Genomic DNA, 19,524 nt, shown 5'->3' on the forward strand with positions numbered 1-19,524 from the left:
ATACAGCAAGAATCTTGAAGCTTATGGAGCCCAAGGAATCGGGAAATGGAGGAAGCGTGAGCACAGACACCCCCGGCCGCTGGCGGGGCAGGGACAGCGCAGGGAGCACGCGCATCGCTCCGTACCTTGTACTCCAGCTGCCCCGTGGGCTGCAGGTTCTGCCGAGGCAGCACATTGTGCATGAAGTTCACATTGGGGGTCACCTGCAGGAAGGGCGCCTGAGGAGTAACACGGGGGAAGCCAGGCAGCAGCTTCTGCAGGTCTTCCATGACTTCCGTCCTGTGCAATCACAGTTACAGACAGGGGAATTAGCAATGACACGAAGAGAATCACCCACAGGCCCAGTGCACCCAGCCTCCCTCCACAAAAAGCCTTCTCGTTGCTCTGGAAGGTGGCCGCAGAGAGTAGCCAAACCACTCTCTGGGTTTTATTTGTCCCTTTGGCCCCTCCAAGTCGAGATTTGCCAGAACTAGCTCTTTACATTAACCCCCATCGCATTTATCACAAGAACTTCACCCAGGACATGAGAGCTTCGGTGAGAAACCAGCTTGCACCCCAGTGACCACCACTATAGCTTACACAGAGCTAATCAGGAAGAGGAGGAGGAGAGCATCTCATCCCCACCCTCAGCTGAAATACTACCCAAGCTGTGCAACGGATGTTTAAAAGAACGCCTTTTGCTAAAGAAACACCTTGAACTTCTTTCTCCGTCTAGCAAAGTTTGCAGCAATAACTCCAAGCCCCTGACAAGCAGGAGCGGGAAAGCGGAGGTGTGACGGCAGCTAGGAGCGAAGCAGAGCCCTGGGACCGAGGGGCGCGCTGCAAAGTGCATTTGCCAGCCCAGAAACGGGAGACCACTGCCAGTCCGAAAGGTCTCAACTCTCGTATCACAGAGCCCAGGAGTCCCCCTAAGGCATCAGCCTCTCCTCTGCCAACGCAGTGCGTGAATAGATCTGGGACATCTCTGAAGGACCAAAGCCACGTGTTAGGAGCAAATCTTCAGGTTCCCTTAACCCTCCGTCAGGGAGTTAGTCCCGCCCTTACCGCGGGTCGGCTACTCCGACTGTGTGCCTTCTCATGGAGAGGTAACGGACCAGAGCTTCAGGCGACGGCTCTTCCCCTTCGTCACTGTCCAAGTTCATTGTTCCGTCAGTCTGGGCAGGAGAAGAGATTGGAGCCGTTGAAATACAGTGTGAGCGTCAAGCAAAGGGAAAGGAACTCGCAGGGGTCACCCAGGGGTGCACCTCACCTCCACAATCTGGTTCTCAGGGTTGATGAGCTGGACTTGTGGCACATTGATGCTCATGGTATTGCCCGTCTGTTCCGTCTGCTGAGCAGAGAGACCAAAATCAGAAGCCACGAAGCCAGCACCTCTAACAACCCCTCCACGACACTGCTGGGAGACCTAGCTCTTGGGAACAGGGAGGTTACCCTGGAGCCGGGGAAGAGCTGTTTATTCTTAATTCTCGAGGGGTTGCCTCGTTTCCCCTCCTCCCTCCTGTTCAGGCAGGGCCAGCGTCTCTCCTGCTTCCCTTACGACCTGGCCTCTCTTAAAGCAAATATTCATTTCTTGGACAGCAGCACCAGCTGAGGAAGCAGCACCACACAGCATCCCGCTCTGTGAACTCTACCAGGAACCCTCACTCTGCCTTCTCCTCTGTCATTAAGCCCACACAAGGCTTTGTCTGAAAGGGATTTGCTAAATCCACAGCCAGTGAACAAACCGCTCCTGATCTCAGGATTACGGCACCCTAAACACACGTGAAGTTCTCAGGCGAGGAACGTTTTGACACTCCTGCCAGGACGAGGACACCCAGAAGGGGAAGGGACCGGCCTTGCAGGGCTGGAAGGACACCGCATGCAGGATCTACCTGGATGTTGGCAGAGGCGGGGAAGGTCATGGTCCGTGGGATGCTTGGAGACGCCGCAATGCGCAGGTTCTTGTGTCTCTTGAGACGGTCGCAGAGCAGGCTGTAGATTGCACTGTAGTGATCGTAAGCATCGGCTCTTAACGACTGCAAGAGGAAAAGGAAAAAGCGGTCAGTTCTCTTTGCAACAAGCAGCAAACCACGCTCCATTCCCTGCCGCGGTTGCCCAGTTACCAGAGGTGACAAGCAACAAACGTGGCCGTTTCATCTCCCAGGGGAACGGGCAGGACACGACTGTCGGCTGCGGTCTGGTACCTGGATCGTGCGCTCCTTGTCCAGCCCCATGTCGGCCATGGCCAGCAACACGTCCTCGTTCAGCGGCTCCATCTGCCTCTCCGTCTTCAGGTGCTGACACTCCGCGATCAGCTGCGAGAGCAGACACAGACCTCAGCACCGCGTTCCCAAAAGCACCCGCAGCGATGAGTCACGGCGCTCTCAAGAACCCATGTGCCAGGCTCCGGCTGCCACGAGCTTTGAAGGCTGATGGCACAGCGATTCCAAATCCAGCGCCTCAGGCTCCCGTAGCCAAGGGGGAATATATACAAATATATGCAGATGAGGAAAGCGAGAGCAGGGGAGACAGAAAGCGGACAGGCAGCACACCCGCGCTTGGAACGGGACTTCTCAAACGGCCGAAGTCAACGTCGCAGCCCGACGTGCCTGGAGCCCGTCCGGCACCGAGCAGCCCCGACCCGCGCAATCCGCTCCCTTCTGCTTCTCACCCTGTCGAACTCCGCGTCAGCCTCCCCGAGCTTCATCCACTTGTGTTTGCAGATCTGCTCCATGGAGAGCCGCTTGCTGGGGTCCAGGACCAGCATGTGGCGGATCAGATGTTCACATTCTGCCGGGGAAGAGAGGGGCTGAGTAACCCACGGTGGGGTGGGGGACACATGGCTTCTGCAGGAGCAGCCTTGCGCTGCGCGGGCAAAAGCAGCTTTTCCTTTCAAAGCGACGCAATTCTCATGTCATACATAGGAAAAAGAGAGCTTCTCCTCCTGCACTTCGCACCCGTCCCATCCCTGCTGTGCCCCTTGGCTGCAGGCGCTGGATGTGCTCAGCTGGGAAGGGAGGAAGCCACCCGGGCCACCAGCCCCTGTGCTGTCTACCGGAGCCCCTAGGTGGCACGCTGTCACCCTGTCCCTCCCCGCCTGGGACACCACTGGCTTTGGGGAGGTGGAAGAGCAAAGTACCCTCTGAACTCCCCCCTCGGCATCAGCTCCCTCGGGATGAGTTCTCCATCGTGTCCCACGTGTGCTGCCAACGTGGGGGGCACCAGAGGCTCCCCCCGTCTGGGGTGGCATCTGAGCCGCTTTAGAAGCGCCAGGTGTTTTAGCAAGTGTTTTCTGTACGAAGAGAACCTCTTCCCATGGCAGCAGGCGAGCAAACTCCACGCAGCCCAGGCAAAATTATTCCTTAATCCGCGAGCAGGCAACCAAGACCCTACAGGTGACTCGTTCTTAAGTGAAGCTGGTTTTATCCGAGAATTAATCACGCTTTTCAGAAACAAGATTTATTACTCAAGCAGTCAAAAGCATTTTTGCAGAAACAGGTCGCAGACATCCATCTCCAGTGGGGCTATTGCTGGAAATTCATGTGCCAAAATGCTGGAAAAAGCTTCTTGTCTAAAACAGGTACAGTGAAAGCCTCCAGATTCCTAAATCACTCTTCCATTTTTAGCTTTCACAGTTCCCCAAATTTAGGCAGAGTATCTCTTTGCTGACGTTTTGCTATAGTTTGCAGAGTTATATACATGAAAGCTGAGCTTCTAAATAAGGGCCTTTCAGTTTCTAAATTCTAGAGTCAGAACTCGTTTTAGCTGAGGTTACAAACCACCCTGCAGCGGGAAAGCTTCCCGGCACAGAAACCAACTCGGATACTGTCATTTAAGCGCTCCAAAGAACCTGTGAGCAGAGAAGGCGACCGCGGCGTGTGCCCGCCTTACCTGTGGACATGAAAAAGGGGATGCGGAACTTGCCGCTGAGCACCCTGGCCCGCAGGTTCTGCAGCGTGCTCCCGTCGAAGGGCAGGGCGCCGCACACCAGCACGTACAGCACCACGCCGAGACTCTGCCGGACAGAGGGCAGTCAGCAGCCGCGCAGGGAGACACCGCGGTTCATTGCAGCAAGTGGCGTTTAAACAGAAGAAAATCAGAATAAAGAAGAATAAAGAGCTGGGAGCCCCGCGAGGAGCAGAGGCAGGACAGCGGGCGGCCCAGCTGGCGCCGCAGGGCAGAGCACAGCGAGTGCCGCCGAGGGGAACGTCCCCAGGTCTCTGCACACCCTCCTGGAGCAAAACCCGAAGTTTTCTCCTCTTTCAGCTCTGTCCAATCGAGCCCGACCGCAGCACGTACTCTGCCATTCAACAGCAACTAAGCAAACCGTATTTTTGGGAATCGCAACGCGTTTCTGGGCAACTAATATTTTTGACAGCGTGCCTCCCAGGAAAGAAAACATGGGACACAGGAGCCAGAATAAAATTTTACAAGCGTCTCTTCGAAAAGCATGTTTTACCACATCAGGGGCTTTTCTCCAAGACACATACTAAGTGTTTAGGAAGCAAAGCCAAACAAACAGAGCAAAAAATGAGATCAAGGTAAAAGAGAAAGAGGTTCATCGCATACCCAGATGTCAACCTTTGGCCCATCGTACTCCTTTCCCTCAAAGAGCTCGGGAGCGGCGTAGGGAGGGCTCCCGCACCAGGTTTTCAGCAGCTGACCAGGTGTGAAGATGTTACTGAAGCCAAAATCTGAAAGAACAAAGAGAAGCGATCAGAGGAACACGATCCACTTCACCTGTCCTAAACAAACGGTATTTGAGTCCTTTGCTGAACACCAAGATCTTCCCAAGAGCTTCCTCTTGGCTTTTCAGCCACACGATTGCCGCGCGGGAGTCAATACCCCAGGATCAGATCAAGGAGGGTCACTGCAAGACGGGTGGATGGTTTGGAAAGAGGCTTCCACCTTATATTTGAGAAATCCCACACAAGCGTTTTGTGCTAATTTCCAACCTTCAGGCTTCCCCGACCCCAAGTGTCACAACGCCGTTAAGACCAGGGCAGCAGCAAGGACAAGAGGCAGGCACAGGGAAAAAGAGCGGGAAATTCTGATTTTCCAGAAAGCACGACATAAGCTGGAAGCTTTGGTTACGGTGGGCAGCTCTACAAACCCAGTCAAATCATTCACCAACAGCAACTAATGAATCCTCAAAGAGAAATTAAAAGGAAGGTCTTGACCTTACGGGCAGTCAAGCATCAGCTTACGTGGGCACAAATGGCATTCTCTGCTAATTAACCTGCCCCCCCCAGCCCCGGCACACACCTGGGACTTGTACTGGAAAGAGAGGAAAGAAATGGAAGTCTGGGTTCAAGAAAAGCGAGCTTTTTCTTATAAAAAGAAGGAATCCTCATTAATCACTTCTTTCTTTTTTGCCCCGATTGAAGAAAACCAATACACAGTAAGAGAGAGGGGTCCCCGCACCCCGCGAAGGGGGTGCCCTCGGAGCGGCTCTGTCGCTGGTGCCACAAAGGGTGTCTGCGAGCCCCTGTGCCCGTGTTCCTGCCAGGAGAGCGCCAGCAGGAGGGGGAGTGACACTAATGCGCTCAGACGGGGACCCATGGCAGCGAGGACGTTGTTGGTGGCATTTGCAGCTCCTCACGGCAGGCTCGCCAGAGAAACGCTGGGAAAAACAAGCAGGGCCAGAACTACGCCGTCTGCAAGCTCTGATTAAATGAGAAAAGCATCGTGGCGGAAGCAGACGCTACAGCTGCAGAAAGGAAAAATCTCTCATAAAGAGCTTAAGATTAATTTCGACTCCGTCCCTGGTCGGAACTGCAGCGTATCTGGGATAAGGCAGGGCTGAGTGCCGCCCTGTCAGCGAGACACGACATCCCAGCACCCTGCAAGAATTCCACTGAAAATGCGGATTTTAATACTCATATTCAAACGGCAAAGAATATTTGAGATCCAAAAGCACAAAAGTTTTTTTTTTCCATTTCTTTAAATAGAAAAATTCATCTTGAAAATTCATTGTTGTTTATATCTGCCTACTTTTCCTTACAGTCACTTACCCAGGCTTTAAAAGACAAGGACTTCGGCACGCGTTCACGCCAAGGAAAGGTTTGTTTTCCTAAATACTATAAAACTGCAGGTTTGCCCTAACACATTCGGTATCGCCCCGGTGAAAGGAAAACGGTTGCTGTCTTTTAGACAAAAGCCCCTTTCCAAGTGCCCAGAGCGAGCCACCAACATGGCCAGTGATGGCCAACACCCCCAGACAATGCATTAACTGGCGAGTCCGTGCTCCCAGTCGCCATCACTTCCTTCCTTATGGGATTCTCCACGACCTGATTCCAGGTGACTCCTCTCCTTCCCACAGCTCCTGCCGGCTCAGCTCCAGGGGCGAGCAGCCAACTTTCCTTCTCCCCAGCCCTTCCCAGGGGCACGTGCCCGACGAGGAGATGGTTTCCGCTGGTGAGGAACACCCAGCGTGGCCTGTTCCTGCAGGAACGCCTGAGTGCAGGCAACTCCGCTCGGACCCTACCTCCAGACACGGCCCAGAGATGGAAGCGTTCTTTAAAAGCATCCAAACAAGGCAGTGAAACGCCCTTTGGGTTTTTACGGCTGGAAATGAAGTCATCTGAACTTCCAAAACACGGGAGCAGCCAGGCTTTGGAGAGCTATTTCAGGGCAATCATACTCAGGGGCACAATTGTCTTTTCCACCTCTGCAAGCTTTTGGGCTGTCCCGACTCACCCTTAGAGCGCGCTGGGTAACAATTGTCTGAATTACGGCCACCAGAGCATGAATAAAAACTGCAGCCCTAAAGGCATTCCGTCTCCTAAAACAGAGCATTTGTACTCAAGTTTGGGTGTAAACTCCTTCCGACTGTGCAAGAACACGCTGGAATTTTGATATTTCACGTATTTTGAGCAAATTATTCTGGTTTAGTTACTTGCTTTATCCTGGTATACGCTCAGGTGGGCTGTGCAGCATTTTGGGAACCACTCATATTTTGGAAGAGGTGAATATCGCCCCGTGCCGCCCGGCACAGAGGATCGAGGTGTTCCCCGGTGGCCGCACCAGCCACACCGACGAGCCCTGTTCGAGGGCAGCCCGGCAAGCGAGCGGCAGCGAGGGCAAAGCCCTGCCGTGCCAGCTGGCGGCCACCACGGCCACCCAACGGACATGCAGCAGCTGCCTCCCGCAACCTTCTCCGCTTCCTCGCAGCCGCAGGAGATTGGGTGGCTGCGAAACTTTACCCCTCTCTCACAGGGGGCTGGAATTAGCCCAGGGGCTCACAGCTCTTCGGGAGTGGAAGGAGGTGGGCACAGAGAGCAGCTCTCCGAGAGCCGGGCTCGCAGGGCAGAGACGCTGCGAGCATGTTGGGGTTCAACGGCAGCTCCTGTGGTCACCCCACAGCTGAAAATCCCCTCCCTGGGGAGAGCTGCGGCTCTGCCCAGCGATTTCCAGGCTCCAGGTGAGACACTGCTTGGCTCCGTGTTGTCCAACACGCTGTTCAAAGGCCGGAAGCAGCTTCCAGAACCCACCTGTGCTCCATGAGCCGAGGACAAGGCTGGTGACAACGGCAGGCTTTTGAAAAGCCCTCCAAAAAAGTTAAGGGAGAGGATTTGAAAACCCCAAAGCAACAAAACAAAGATCTAAAAACAAACAAAAGAAACTAGTGATTTAAATAAACTTTCTTAAAAACTACGACAAGTCACCCCAGTCCAAGGAAAGACCTCTAAATCCCAATCCCCAGGGAGCAAGCGGGTCTCGTGGCACAACCAGGTGCAGAGGGAAAAGGACGTTTTGAAAGAGCAAGGTAAAAGCCAGGATGACGTGATAGAGGGAAATACCTCCGAGAAACATCTCAGTGCTATAAAAGAGGGCCCAGTCCCTCACGGTTCCCCGGAGCAGAGCTTGAGGGAGCTGCTGTAGTATCTGCACTCAGGGACTTTTACCCTCAGAAGAGGGAGCGGACTCCTGCAGACGAACGCAAAGCGATGCACGGATGGGATTCCTCCCCGAAACCGTACCCGGGGTATTCAGCAATAATCCCAGCTCCTGGCCGAACTCTCCGCCCGGGAGCACAAGCGAGCACGGTGCCAGCAGTTCCCGACTCGGGGCGCGCTGGAGAAAAAGCATCCACGGGCGGAAGCTCCACATCCGTGAAATGCATTATTAAAGAGGTCCCAGTTAGCCCCCGACACCGGGCTCAGCGGGGAAGGCTTCGCTGCCGCTCCAGGAGAGCGCTTGCTATCACTTCTCCTCTTGCTCTCGAAACGACGGAAGAGCTGGTGTCGAGCTGTAACTGATGAGTTATAGGGACAATACTTAACACTTGGAAAATCCTACAGCATAAATCAGCTTTTCCAGGCTACTCTTCAAATCACTACCACGTCTTCCTGCCAAGCAAAACACCGCTACCACCAGGGTGGGAACTGTCTCCTAGAGTCCATTCTGGGAGCAGAGATCTGGAAGGAAAAGAGTTTCCAACTCCCTTAGATTAAAAAAAAAAGTTTCCACAATTTTCAGACATTCAGAGAGCTTGTCAGCACGCTCAAGTGGACATTGCTGCTGGAAATCCAGCCCTATTCCAGTTTCTACCCGAGTTAGTTTTGAAGTTTGGTGGGTTTGGTTTTTTTCTTTCTTTCTTTTCATTTGCTGGGCACCCTCCCCCCCCCCCCCCCGCCCAGGGATCGGATTTTACCCCGTGAACACAAGATGGCCTCAAATCACTAGTGCATCTGCTTGCACGCAGCCGACACCAGAAAGCGCTGCTCACCAAGACCTCCTGAGCAGCCCTTCTTGTAGCCGCCCCGTTACTTGCCACCAGCTCCTTCCACTGGCCCGCGCTGGGGTTACCCACGGGCTGGGGCAAAACCGAGCCATTTCCCCCACCTTGTCAGAGTTTCTCTCGGCGCCCGCACACAGCGCGGTGCTGGGAAGCGTGGGCTACCCTGCCTTTCAGGTGGCCACCAAACACCCTACAGCGCGAGGCAGCTCAGGTTCCCTTGGCATATGGGAACCCCCCAAAAACCCAAACTTCATCAGCCTCTTACCTTCTGCTCCCACAACGGGTTACTGTCCTTCCCCCAAAGGGGAGCAAGAAATGGTTTATACTATTAAGTGTCCAGAGGAGGTTTCATAGAAATCCTTCACTCCTTCCCATTCCCTCCCCACCCCCTCCTCACAAAGTGAGGATGAGAGAAACGTAAGAAATTACTGATCGTTTTACTACAAATCGAGTGATAAACTCTGATCTAACACCGACAGATGGGACAAAAGAGAACAGTAACGTGACAAACGACTGTTTTCTCCCTCCAAGATGTCATCAGGCCAGAAGAGCACCCACAACTAATAGTATTAAAATTGCTCCCCGACTGAGAAGTTTTGTAGCCCTAAGCACTTTTTCTCTTTTAATAAAAATAGCCCCCGAGTTATAAATCCTCGTCAAAGCTGACAGGCTCTCCAAGGAAGCCTATTAAGAGAGGGGGCAACAAAGCGCTTTCCAAAACCGCTCTGCGTTAGGCTCCGGTAGAATTAAATGGTAAGTGCGAGCTCTTCCAATGGGAAAGCGCATGAAAGGCGATGACCGGGGTGGCATTAAATCCTCTTGTTTCAATCGGTTGCTACATAATCCCAGAAAGCTAAATACAGCCAGGCCCAGTCAGCGCATCACCGAACGCGGCACCAGGCGCAGCCTCGCGCGGGAGGGGGATCACGCACGCGGGGCTGCGTCAGCTCAGTCTGGGAACCGCCCGAGGCGCGAGCTCTCCGGAAGGGCAGTTATTAGAGAAAAACCCCACTGCCCAGCAAAACGCTGGGAACAGACTGGGAGGGCCTTCAGCGTCTCTCCCTGGGGCGAATAAACCACCCGAAGCACGGGGGCTGTTCTGCTCCGTCAGACGGCACAGAGAAATGGCTGCGAGAGCCGTTTCCCTTGCGCTGCTCTGCCACGCTCTTTGCCAGCCTCGCTTTTCCATTCTTCCTCTCTCCCCCCGGCTGACCTGCCGCACAGAAGTGCTAAACGGGCAGCAGGACTTAAAACCAGGTCGTTTCTTTAACGTTAGTCTCGCTCATTAGCCGGTGTATTGGAACTCTGCGGTATCTACAGCTGCGTATCTGCCTACGAAGCCAAACCTGGGTTTTTTTATTTCTTCTTTTATTTCGCCCTACTCAAAGGGACGTATAAATCTCCCGGCTAGAACCTGGCAGCCCGGGCTCTGGGCAGCAGGCCACGCAGAAATCCAAAGCTTCCTTTAGCTGCACTGCGTTTCCTTCTCTCTGAATACCTGGAAGCAGCCAATGCCTACATTTATTAACTTCTGAAAGCAGCTGCCTTCCTCCCACGCTGCTTGTCTCAGCTCACCTGCTATTTTGATGTTCAGGTTCGCATCCAGAAGTAGGTTTTCTGCCTTCAGATCTCTGTGGACGATGTTACGACAGTGACAGAAGTTGACGGCGGCCACTATCTGCTTGAACTTTCTCCGGGCTTCCTTCTCCGCCATGCGTCCGTGGGCCACCAGGTGATCTGTGAGGGACGAAGCAAAGAACAAAGTCTTATTTGCACGTGGTGAAGCCCAGAGAGGGGTTTCTCACAGGCTTACGAGGAGAGATGGGGAACGATGCAGGCACCAGCGTGTTCTCCAGGTTCCGGCACCAGACAGGGGCACCACTGAAGCTGCACGGGACAGGGCTCGGGCACGGCGCTGCCACACCAGCCCTCACCCGGGCTCTCTCCAAGGGAAAGGCTTTAAGATGACAAACTTCCCTCTGTTTAGAGGAGAGCTGACAGGGCTGGCTGGAAAATCACAACTGTTTTGGGAGAAGTGCAAAGGTTTTAAAAAACTTCTTCTATATCAAAAGGAAAATAAGACTTTTTCAACCTTTTCCTTCAGCCAAATACCAAGCCTCACACCGCGTCGCCTCCGCGGGGAGAGCTGCAGGTTCGCCGCCACGCGCCTTCCCTCCTTCCCTCTGGTTTTTCACAGGAAATTAGTCTTTGGTCTAACGAGCCTCTCCAAAGGGAACTCTCACCAAAAGCAGAGACAGCGGCTCCCCAACTTCAGTTTTCTAGCAAAACCCCACCGGCTGCAGGTATTTAACATCATCCCTCTTCAGAGGGATCCTGACCAGATCGGAGTGAAACCCCCCCAGCGCTCCCCAGTTTACACCAGCTCCGCTCCAGCAGCCTGTCGAACACGAAAGCCCAGTCTTAGAGAAGCCACTCGTCATACTGTCCAGCGAGCAGGGATGGAGAGGAGACAGGCAGCAGGAACAGCAGAGAAAGGAGGAGAAAACGCATCCCCCTCCCCTGAAGCACCAGCAGAACGGGCAACGAAACGTGGCCAGGAAACGGGTAAAAGTCAAGGCAAGCAGCAGGTGAGTTCTGAAACACAATTGTTACCCTTTCCTAACCTCTCTCCCCTACAAGCAAACCCAGCTAAAAATGACATGGCACGATAAGGGTAGGAATAGCCGTTTGCAAGATTATGGAGTTGCAGACAGAGCTACTAAAACACAGGAGAAACGCAAGAAGCCTCCTGGAGAGCCCCCAGTGACCACCCATGGGACCGGGAGGGTTCCCCAGTTTCCCCAGCTCACGGGAAGAGCTTTGGAGAGGTTTGCCCAAGCCCTCTCCCCTCCAGCGCGGGCCACAGAGGGGGCCAGCAGAGGCACCTGCAGCCAAACCCTGGGGGCTCGTTATCTCCTTGCCCATCTCAAGGGGCTGCTGCTTCTCAGCTGGGTCACCGGCTTGGCCTCAGAAGGCTTCTGGCCAAAACCAGGCTGAAACCGTTCATTTCACTCCAGAGCCTCCATTAAGCCGGAGAGCTCCACAGATCTGTTCTTGAAAATCATAAAAATAAATCCCTTCTGAAGGTTTCTCGTCAGGTGGTTGTATTTTTCCCAGTCACCCATTAATTAAAATACCTGCGACATAATTGACTCGCAGTAAATACTAATTACCAAGCTCCATCAAAGCAGTTCTGCTGGCTTCCGACTGCACAGCAGCCTCCTCCTCTGCCTTTGACACTCCTGTTGTGCAACACAGCCAGGTTGTTTTGCAAGGAACCTGTCAATTACGTTTTATTCATCGCATAAACTCATTCCACGAGCCAATCTGAACCAGGGCTGGGGAAGGAAATCCAGCTCCGATTCCAATACGCCCCTCGATCCACTTGCCAGGAAGAGCACAATTGATGGTCTCAAACGGTCCCACCATCTTTCATCAAGTCATTTACACGGTCGAAAATTTATTACTCTAAAGAGTTGGGAGAGGGACAGGCAGAGTTAAGCAAGGGCCTGCTCCGAATTATTACCAGGGATGGACAGACTGTGGCTCAGCTCCTGAACCAGTCCAGGTCAGTCCCGTCTTTTCCTCCGCTCCAATCTGGGAGCGCCAAGTGCTCCTAAAACAAGGCGCAAGGCTCCAACCTCCCAACATTTTGGAAAATATTTTAGAGATTATCCGGCAGGCAAGAAATCAAACTCGGCTGCTGCAGCAGAGTCTTTCTATAAGGCGTGTTTTTGCTACACGTATTATATATTTCGGTGTATTTTTGCCCAAAGCAGTTCACCCATCCCTGAGCTGGGACAGGGACACAGACCGTTTGGTCCCACGCACCTCGGAGCCCTGCTCACACCGAAAACTCCGCTGCCCCTTTTATCAGTCGCTCCTGCGTGGGCTGCAAACACATCTTTTTAGGTTAGGCGTGAAATTTCACTTTTCAGGCAGAAATGCGAGCGGAGGCGGGTCCCCGAGCCCCGCACGTAGGCGCCGCGCTCGGCCACCGCTGCCGTTTCTGCAGGAGCCCCAGAGGAAGGAGGGAACAATGAGGCCACAGAATACTTCACATACCACCCAGGGCAACTGTGTGCCAAAATTAACCATTGCAGGCTTAGTCTGCATAAACCTCTCACGCGGCGGAGGTTACAGCGATGACCCCAACGTTCAGCTGGGAGCCGGCCCACTGATCCCCAGCGCTCCCAGTCCAGAAGAAGTCCAGCAGAAGAGAAGACTGGCCGCTGGGTCGCACAGACGTCGGCACGTTCTTGGGGAGCTGAAGAGGCCAACGGCGCTGCTCCTTTGAGTCTTTGCCAGAGAGGAAGGAACGCACGATTTCATCTCACAGCCCTTAAAAACATCAGTCGCTGTTCTCTGTACTTGTACAAAGCACCTGATGCTGCTTCTCTGCCTTAAAAAAACCACAGTAAAATCCTATTCTGAAGAAACAGCATCTTCTGGTTAAGAGCCAGCACCGATGCACAAGTTTCCACCTTTCGCCCCTGGACAGACTCCTCCTACTTTTAAGTTGCTCTCTGTCTGGAAAGCAAACCCTGCTGAAGCTTCACACCTCCTCCGTGCGGGCGGATGAAGTCACATTTCCAGCGCGTTTAGTGACCTTGTGCTCTCCGAAGCAGCCTGACCTTCTAGAGACTGGTGCCACGATGCGGCGTCTGTCCCAGCTGATGCCCAGGAGAAGCCGGCAGGAGACAGGGCAGAGACCAGACGTGCCAATCGCGACAACCAGGCAATAATTTGGTCAAGTTTTCTGAGAAGGTTTGTTCCTCAACCGAGTACCCGTGTTCTTGTCAACGAGGACGGCGGATTATTTACAGTGTTCACTGTCAACAGCTGAAATCAAACCAGACTTTTAGACTACATTCTGTCTGACCTCAAGGAAAGGACACTGGAGGGACCTGGAACAAAGAGCACCCTATGTTTAAATGGAGACATTCATTTGTTCAGAATGTCAAACCGGCAGCCCAACCACACGCACACCATGCACAGGGACAAAAATAACAATTTACATTTCGCTGCTTAAGCCCACGGCGAAAGCCAGTCTCCTCCGTGATCCCCACGCACCGCTACGCAAACAAAGGGAATGATCAAAACATTTCCAGTAAGCGGTGAATCGGAGACACTTACGGCGCAGCGCGGCCGCCGAAGGAGCCACCGGCCCTGTTACTGGAAATGAGATAACCGGGTTTAAAGCCCTCCCAGGTGCTCCCCCAGGAGAGTCTGCGGAGCCGAGACCAACAGGGGACAGGACAGACGAGCGCCCGACGCCGACTGGCTGAAACCGTGGCCCTTTTGAGAAACTTCCACTCTTTCAGCCAAAAACTCCAACCTCTGCTACTGCCTATGGAATATTTACAGCCGTACGGTCTGGTTTAAGCCTTTGAAAGTCTTTTTAAAGCATCGGGGGAAAGAACCGAGATTTGCTCCTAACAAAACCTTGCAGTTCCCAGAAGCGTGTTGCTGTAACTCTGATTTTCCGAGGGAAGAGCCGATCACGGACCTTCTCTCCACAGCGGGAGGACGTGAGATTCCTCAGCGCGGGAGATGCGGCGCCGGCAGGGAAACCTGCCCAAAGCGGGCTGCTGCTTCCTCCCCGTAAACTGCTTCCGCTCTCAGAACAAAGTCGTAATGGCTCCTCAGGAAACCCTGATTACAAAAAGCTGAGATTTTAAGTTTCCCCCTCTCTGCTCCGACGGCCAGGGCGCGCAGAGCCTCGTGCGGCCCCTGAAAACGCTCAACCTCCTGGAGAAACATCAGGGCTACGACAGAATTGGCTGGTCCCAGCGATCCACGGGGATAAAATACTGGGCAGCATAATGGAAATCAGCCATGCTAACGAGCTGCATTTACTACAGCACGGACTAGAGCAGAAAGCAATTAGATTTTCACTTCGACTCGTGCAGAAGGCTATTTTTGTAACCAAGAGAATTCAGTCCAAGTTTGTCTATGAGCTTGCACATAGTTCTGGATTTAAAAAAAGATGAGCCCGTCTCTGCCAAATTCAACAGAAGAGGGAGAAAAAGTAAGAAGGGATTTATCCTTTTTTGCGGTGATCCACACGCAAGCGGACTCTAAGACACATCCAAGGGATGCTGCTGCAGTTACGGCTCCCTGCACGAGGCACTTCGCAAGCCTTCGGAGCGGCCGAGCGGCCAGCACGACGACTCCTGTTTGAGGAAACAACGGGAAGACTGGGCTGGAGGAACTCAGGTTTTTTCCCCAGGTGATCCACGCTTCCCAAACACCTGCTTCTTACCTCCTCAGAGAGGGAATCCAAAGGACATGGACAATGCTGAGAAGGCGACGACCATCCACAAAGGTACTGAGGAACCGCTAGCAGATTATAGTTCCTGGAAACCAGCATTCTTCTGCTCAACTTGTCTTATTTTCCTTAATTTGGGGCTTCTCTTGCTTCACTAAGAGCTTTGTCTCAACTCGGCCTCTCTGCCAGCAAAGCCAGAGGCTCTGACACCCAAAGCGAATCTTCTGCAATGACTTCCGGGGACAAAAAGGAGCCTGTTCCCATGTAGGTGACAGGCCGTATGTCCCTGTCCTCACAAGGACACCGCCTGGAAGCAGATTTAAGCCCGCTCGCTTCAAGCACAAAGGATTTTCCCCCCTTTCCGAGGCTCGCGTTGGCTGAGCTGGCGGAGACCAGCCTTGTAAACTCCTGACTTGTCACCTGGCACAAAACTCCAGCGCGTAACTGACTTTCTATTTCTACAAGTTTTTGTGTTGGTCGTGGCAATAAAAGAAACAAATTAATAAATGAGCCAACAGTTGGTGCAATTGTGCTGCAGATACTTTTTTTTTCCTCTGAAGAATAGCTCCTGTGGTCAGAAAGCTCAGCCAAAGCACTGTTGGCAGACAGCGGAGTTTAACGTGGATGTTAACTAAGGCACCCTGAGATAACATCAGACATCACAAAGATAAGAAAATACATGGTTTGGGGAACAAAATACAAGGGAACCGCAGGACTGCCTGTGCCTTTGAAAGCTACTACCAAACACCAGCATTTCCGCTACGGGCAGCAAGTTTCCTAGAACTTCCTGGGAAGCAAAGTATCCGGCAACGCTTTAAAATCCAACCCGGTGACTATTTCCAACGTATCTGATCCCAAAGGCAGCACAAAAGAGGAGCAGCACCACCTGTCAGCGAAACCCAAAGAAGAAAGAGGTTACGGAAGCTATTTTTCCATCAAGTTGGTACCGTTTATTTCTTTATGGAAAGTTCTCCGGCTGAAGGGCATCTCTCCGCTGAAACGAGAAGTCTGGCAGCTATTTTCAGTTTACTGGAGTTGACCAAGTGCATTATCTGATTAAAGAAGGCAATAAACGTACTTACCAAATATTTCCCCTCCGCTGGCGTACTCTGTCACCAGATAAATCATCCTCTCCGTCTCCATAACCTGGACACAAGGACAGAGAAGTGACAGATCAGGAGACTGCCCCGTGCAAAAAGAAATGCGACTAAAACAATTTTAGTTTTTCTCCAAGACGTGTAATTGCTTCCATCAACTCACAAAATATCCCTCTCCCAGGCTTTCCGGAGCTCTGCAAAGGAAGGGACAGGAGCTGGGGACAGCACGAACCAAAGAGCAAGTTTTAGATGCTAAATCTGTAACTAAATACTCCACCTGCACCTTCCCCCTCTTCTGCTTCCCCTGGCTCCAGCAGCCGGGGCCGCTTCCCGGGGCCGCTCCAACCCAACCAGCTCCCCTTTCGCATTCATCAGCCCACGGCAGGCACTAAAAGAACCCCCACAATTTTGCCAAAAGGGGGAATATTTGCCGAATTGATAAGCGACTTTCAAACGAGTCGAGACCTATTAGAAATAAAGCAGAGCTCGGGGGTGCTCTAGGGAGCCCACACCTTTCAGGCAGGTAACGGCCCATTTGTAGCGGTTTTTAACGCACGTTTTTAAGAGTATTAGGATTGCGGGACCGTAGCGTCCCAGAGGCCACGGCCAGCAATTTCTTAGCTGGGATTTCTTCAAAGGGCCAGCACCGTGCAGACAAGTGATGCCACACCGGGCACAGCAGCACGGTCACCGCACACCCTGAGCGAAACCCACCCTCCAAAGTCACCTCGGGGTCCGGGACGACTTCCAGAGAAGTCCCCATCAGGACACGGAGGAGAAGAAAAGCACAGGGCAAGGCACCGGAGGGTGAAGACCGGCCTCAGCCACGTGGTTAACGCCGAGCGGACAGCGGGTGACGTACGGTCACACCGAGCACACGGAACGCAGCAAATAAAGGTTTGGGCAGGGTGGCTCCGAGGGCTGGTTGTCACCGGATGGCGTGCTGCGACCCGCCTGCAGGTGAGCGCACACCTGGGGTGTATCCCAAAACGCGACGCTATTTATTTCACAGGTTTCCCAGCTCTGTCGATGGAAAACCGCCCCGTCTTTCGCCTCCGGCGCCCGGCACGGCGAGTCCGTTTCCACACTCGCTGGTTAGAGAAGGCCTGGAAACATTTTGATTTTCTTTTGGTTTTCCTCCGCTTCAATGACAAGTGAAAGTTCAGCTTTTGAGACCAAACAGACTTATCCCACCAGAGGAGCTGGGCACCTGGAGCCCAACAGGGATCGTTCTTGCTAAGAACTAGGACTCGAACACGAAGACTTTGTCTTTTAAAAACGGTACGTGCCCGATCCGGGCAACTGCAGCTGCTTAAACAGCTGGATCCCTCTTATTCTGAATGTTAAGGCAAGGGTGTAACAAAGACGAAGCTCCGTTCTGCTGCGTTGTCACAGGGCAAGATACACACCTCCCGCTGACTGGTGACACTCCACGTCCAGAAAACCCTTCCCTTACGGAGATAATTTTAAGGGCATTTCTGTTTCCAGAGAGAATCCTTTGTGTCACAGACTACTCTCTCGTTATAGACACTTCCTCCTTTCTCATTTACACCTTTTAAGTTTCATAAGCTCAAGGAAACGTGATTTTTAAACTCAGATTCCTGATGAAGAGCTGTGAAAGGCCCTGAATTCCCAATTCCAGGGTTTTGTAGCTTTTATCTAAAAATAAACGCCACTGAAAGTACCCAGAAAGAACGGCCAGATGAAACATGCTCCTCAGTGGGTGCTCTTTTCTCACCTCAGCAAAACCGAGTCGCAAGTGTCACCTGTCCAGTGTCCCATCAAAAGCTTTAGATGGAATAAAACAGGTGGAATAATGGATTTTTGACTCCAAAAAAAAAAAAAAAAAAGCTTTAAGGAGTCAGTTTGCAGAGAAGCGTTCCCAAAGTACCTTAAAAATGCCGCAGTTCTGCTGCTGTGGGCATCGCACTTGGTGGTTTGGCCGGAATAGCTAAACATTAACGCCGTCACTCCTACTGGTTTAACTCTTTGGACGCCAAAGAAACACTCCTCTCTATCGGGCACGGGTGAGAAGTGACTGGGCTTGAACAGACACGAGCTGGTTCTCGGGAACGGCAGCTTCTCCCAAGGGTCACCACAACTTCTCCCTTGAACACGCGCACGAACATTACATTACGAAAGGAATTAACCCCAGCGTATTTCCCCCGGGATTTCAATTTTTTTTAAACATCCCGAGGCCTGCCGTCCGAGCCGGGCAGCCACAGACAGGAGCTCACCCATCGGAATCGGTCCTTGCACCCGAACGCTTCCCCGAGCCCAAGGTCCCCGGGCAGCCCTCGGTCCACATGGAGCGCCAGCCCAAAGAAGAGCCGACTTTCCATCCACAGCTTGGACGGAAGTCCCCTCCTTTCCCAAAAGAGCCTGTGAGGCCTCTGGCAGCACCCTGGGAAGGAGCCCCTGCCCCGCAGCTGCCCACGACTGGGACAACAAGCAACAGGGCAGAGTTCGTACAGAGCTTTTTGGCACTCGCTGGTTATACATCACTGCCTGAGCCCTTGTCAGCCTGGGGAGGGAGTCATTCATCTGTCCAATCGCTTCCAAACCAGCCTTCAGCGTTTCACCGAGGTGTTGGGTTCCTTTATTTCCCTGCTCCCGTCGCTCCGTTTGTCTCTGGCCCGTTCCAACCTCCTCGCTGTTCCATTTGACCGTGCAGCCGGAGGGGCACCACCGAAGACGTGCGTAAAAGGCGACGCAGGTGGATTCTGTCGCCGGTGGTTTTGTTTGCAGACCGAAAATGCCAAACAAGCCGGAGGAGAAGTCTGCAAACAATATTCCAAAGCAGGCCTGCCGCTGCTATCGATCGCCTTCCAGGAAAGCGGAGAGCGGATCAGCAAGTCCTAGGGGCCAGGGGGCAGCCGGAGGAGAGCAGGGGGGCCGCACGCTCCCCGTCCCGCTCCCGTGTGGGACTCGCTCTCTCCCTTCCATTGAGAAGGGGAACCCGCATCCGGTTTCAACTGGGAAACTGAAAAGCACACAATAGCCATAAAGAAATGGCAAGAGGCCAGCCCACAGCGGAAGCGCCATCTCCCAGAAAAGAGAAGGATCAGCCACACTTTCCCCCCCTCTAACCAAAGTACTCCGAAACCTTGAAAACGCAAAGGACTCTCCCAGTTTTTCACCTGGGAGAAACGGAGGGATAACCCCGGAGAAAGCGCTGCTGCAGGGGTTAAGGGCACGGTGCAGAGGGCTGGAAACCCACCGCCCAGGGCTCCTACCTGGTACAGCCTGATGATATGCGGGTGGCAAAGCATCTTCATGATCTGAACTTCTCTAAATATCTTCTTCAGGTTCTCTTCGTCCAGCTGCGTCTTATCGATGATCTTTATAGCCACCTAGCAGAGGGGACACAGAAGAGAGGTTACTGACCCAATCGCATTTTAGGAAAAGCATTTTAAAAATAAATCCTGTGCATC

The 19,524-nt window shown here is 53.0% G+C and overlaps 1 protein-coding gene across 4 annotated transcripts in view; it reads right to left on the bottom strand.

Annotated features, from left to right (window-relative positions):
* The window catches only part of SIK3 (SIK family kinase 3), an 81,035-nt gene that overhangs the window by 16,990 nt on the left and 44,521 nt on the right, over nt 1–19,524 (bottom strand). For 2 of the 4 annotated variants that reach the window (XM_074162369.1, XM_074162366.1), the window contains exons 2-12: nt 19,327–19,443; nt 16,076–16,139; nt 10,298–10,459; nt 4,549–4,673; nt 3,871–3,994; nt 2,651–2,769; nt 2,184–2,294; nt 1,872–2,015; nt 1,250–1,327; nt 1,045–1,154; nt 126–279 (exon numbers count right to left, since the gene is read on the bottom strand). In XM_074162369.1, coding sequence (XP_074018470.1) covers nt 126–279; nt 1,045–1,154; nt 1,250–1,327; nt 1,872–2,015; nt 2,184–2,294; nt 2,651–2,769; nt 3,871–3,994; nt 4,549–4,673; nt 10,298–10,459; nt 16,076–16,139; nt 19,327–19,368 — 1,233 coding nt within the window. In that variant the 5' untranslated portion in view covers nt 19,369–19,443. Of the gene's footprint in view, nt 1–125; nt 280–1,044; nt 1,155–1,249; nt 1,328–1,871; nt 2,016–2,183; nt 2,295–2,650; nt 2,770–3,870; nt 3,995–4,548; nt 4,674–10,297; nt 10,460–16,075; nt 16,140–19,326; nt 19,444–19,524 lie in introns of those variants that run through there. The other 2 variants (XM_074162370.1, XM_074162368.1) reach the window with 2 other exon arrangements.

This window comes from Numenius arquata, chromosome 22 (assembly GCF_964106895.1).
Source record: "Numenius arquata chromosome 22, bNumArq3.hap1.1, whole genome shotgun sequence".
NCBI classification, from domain to species: Eukaryota; Metazoa; Chordata; class Aves; order Charadriiformes; family Scolopacidae; genus Numenius; species Numenius arquata.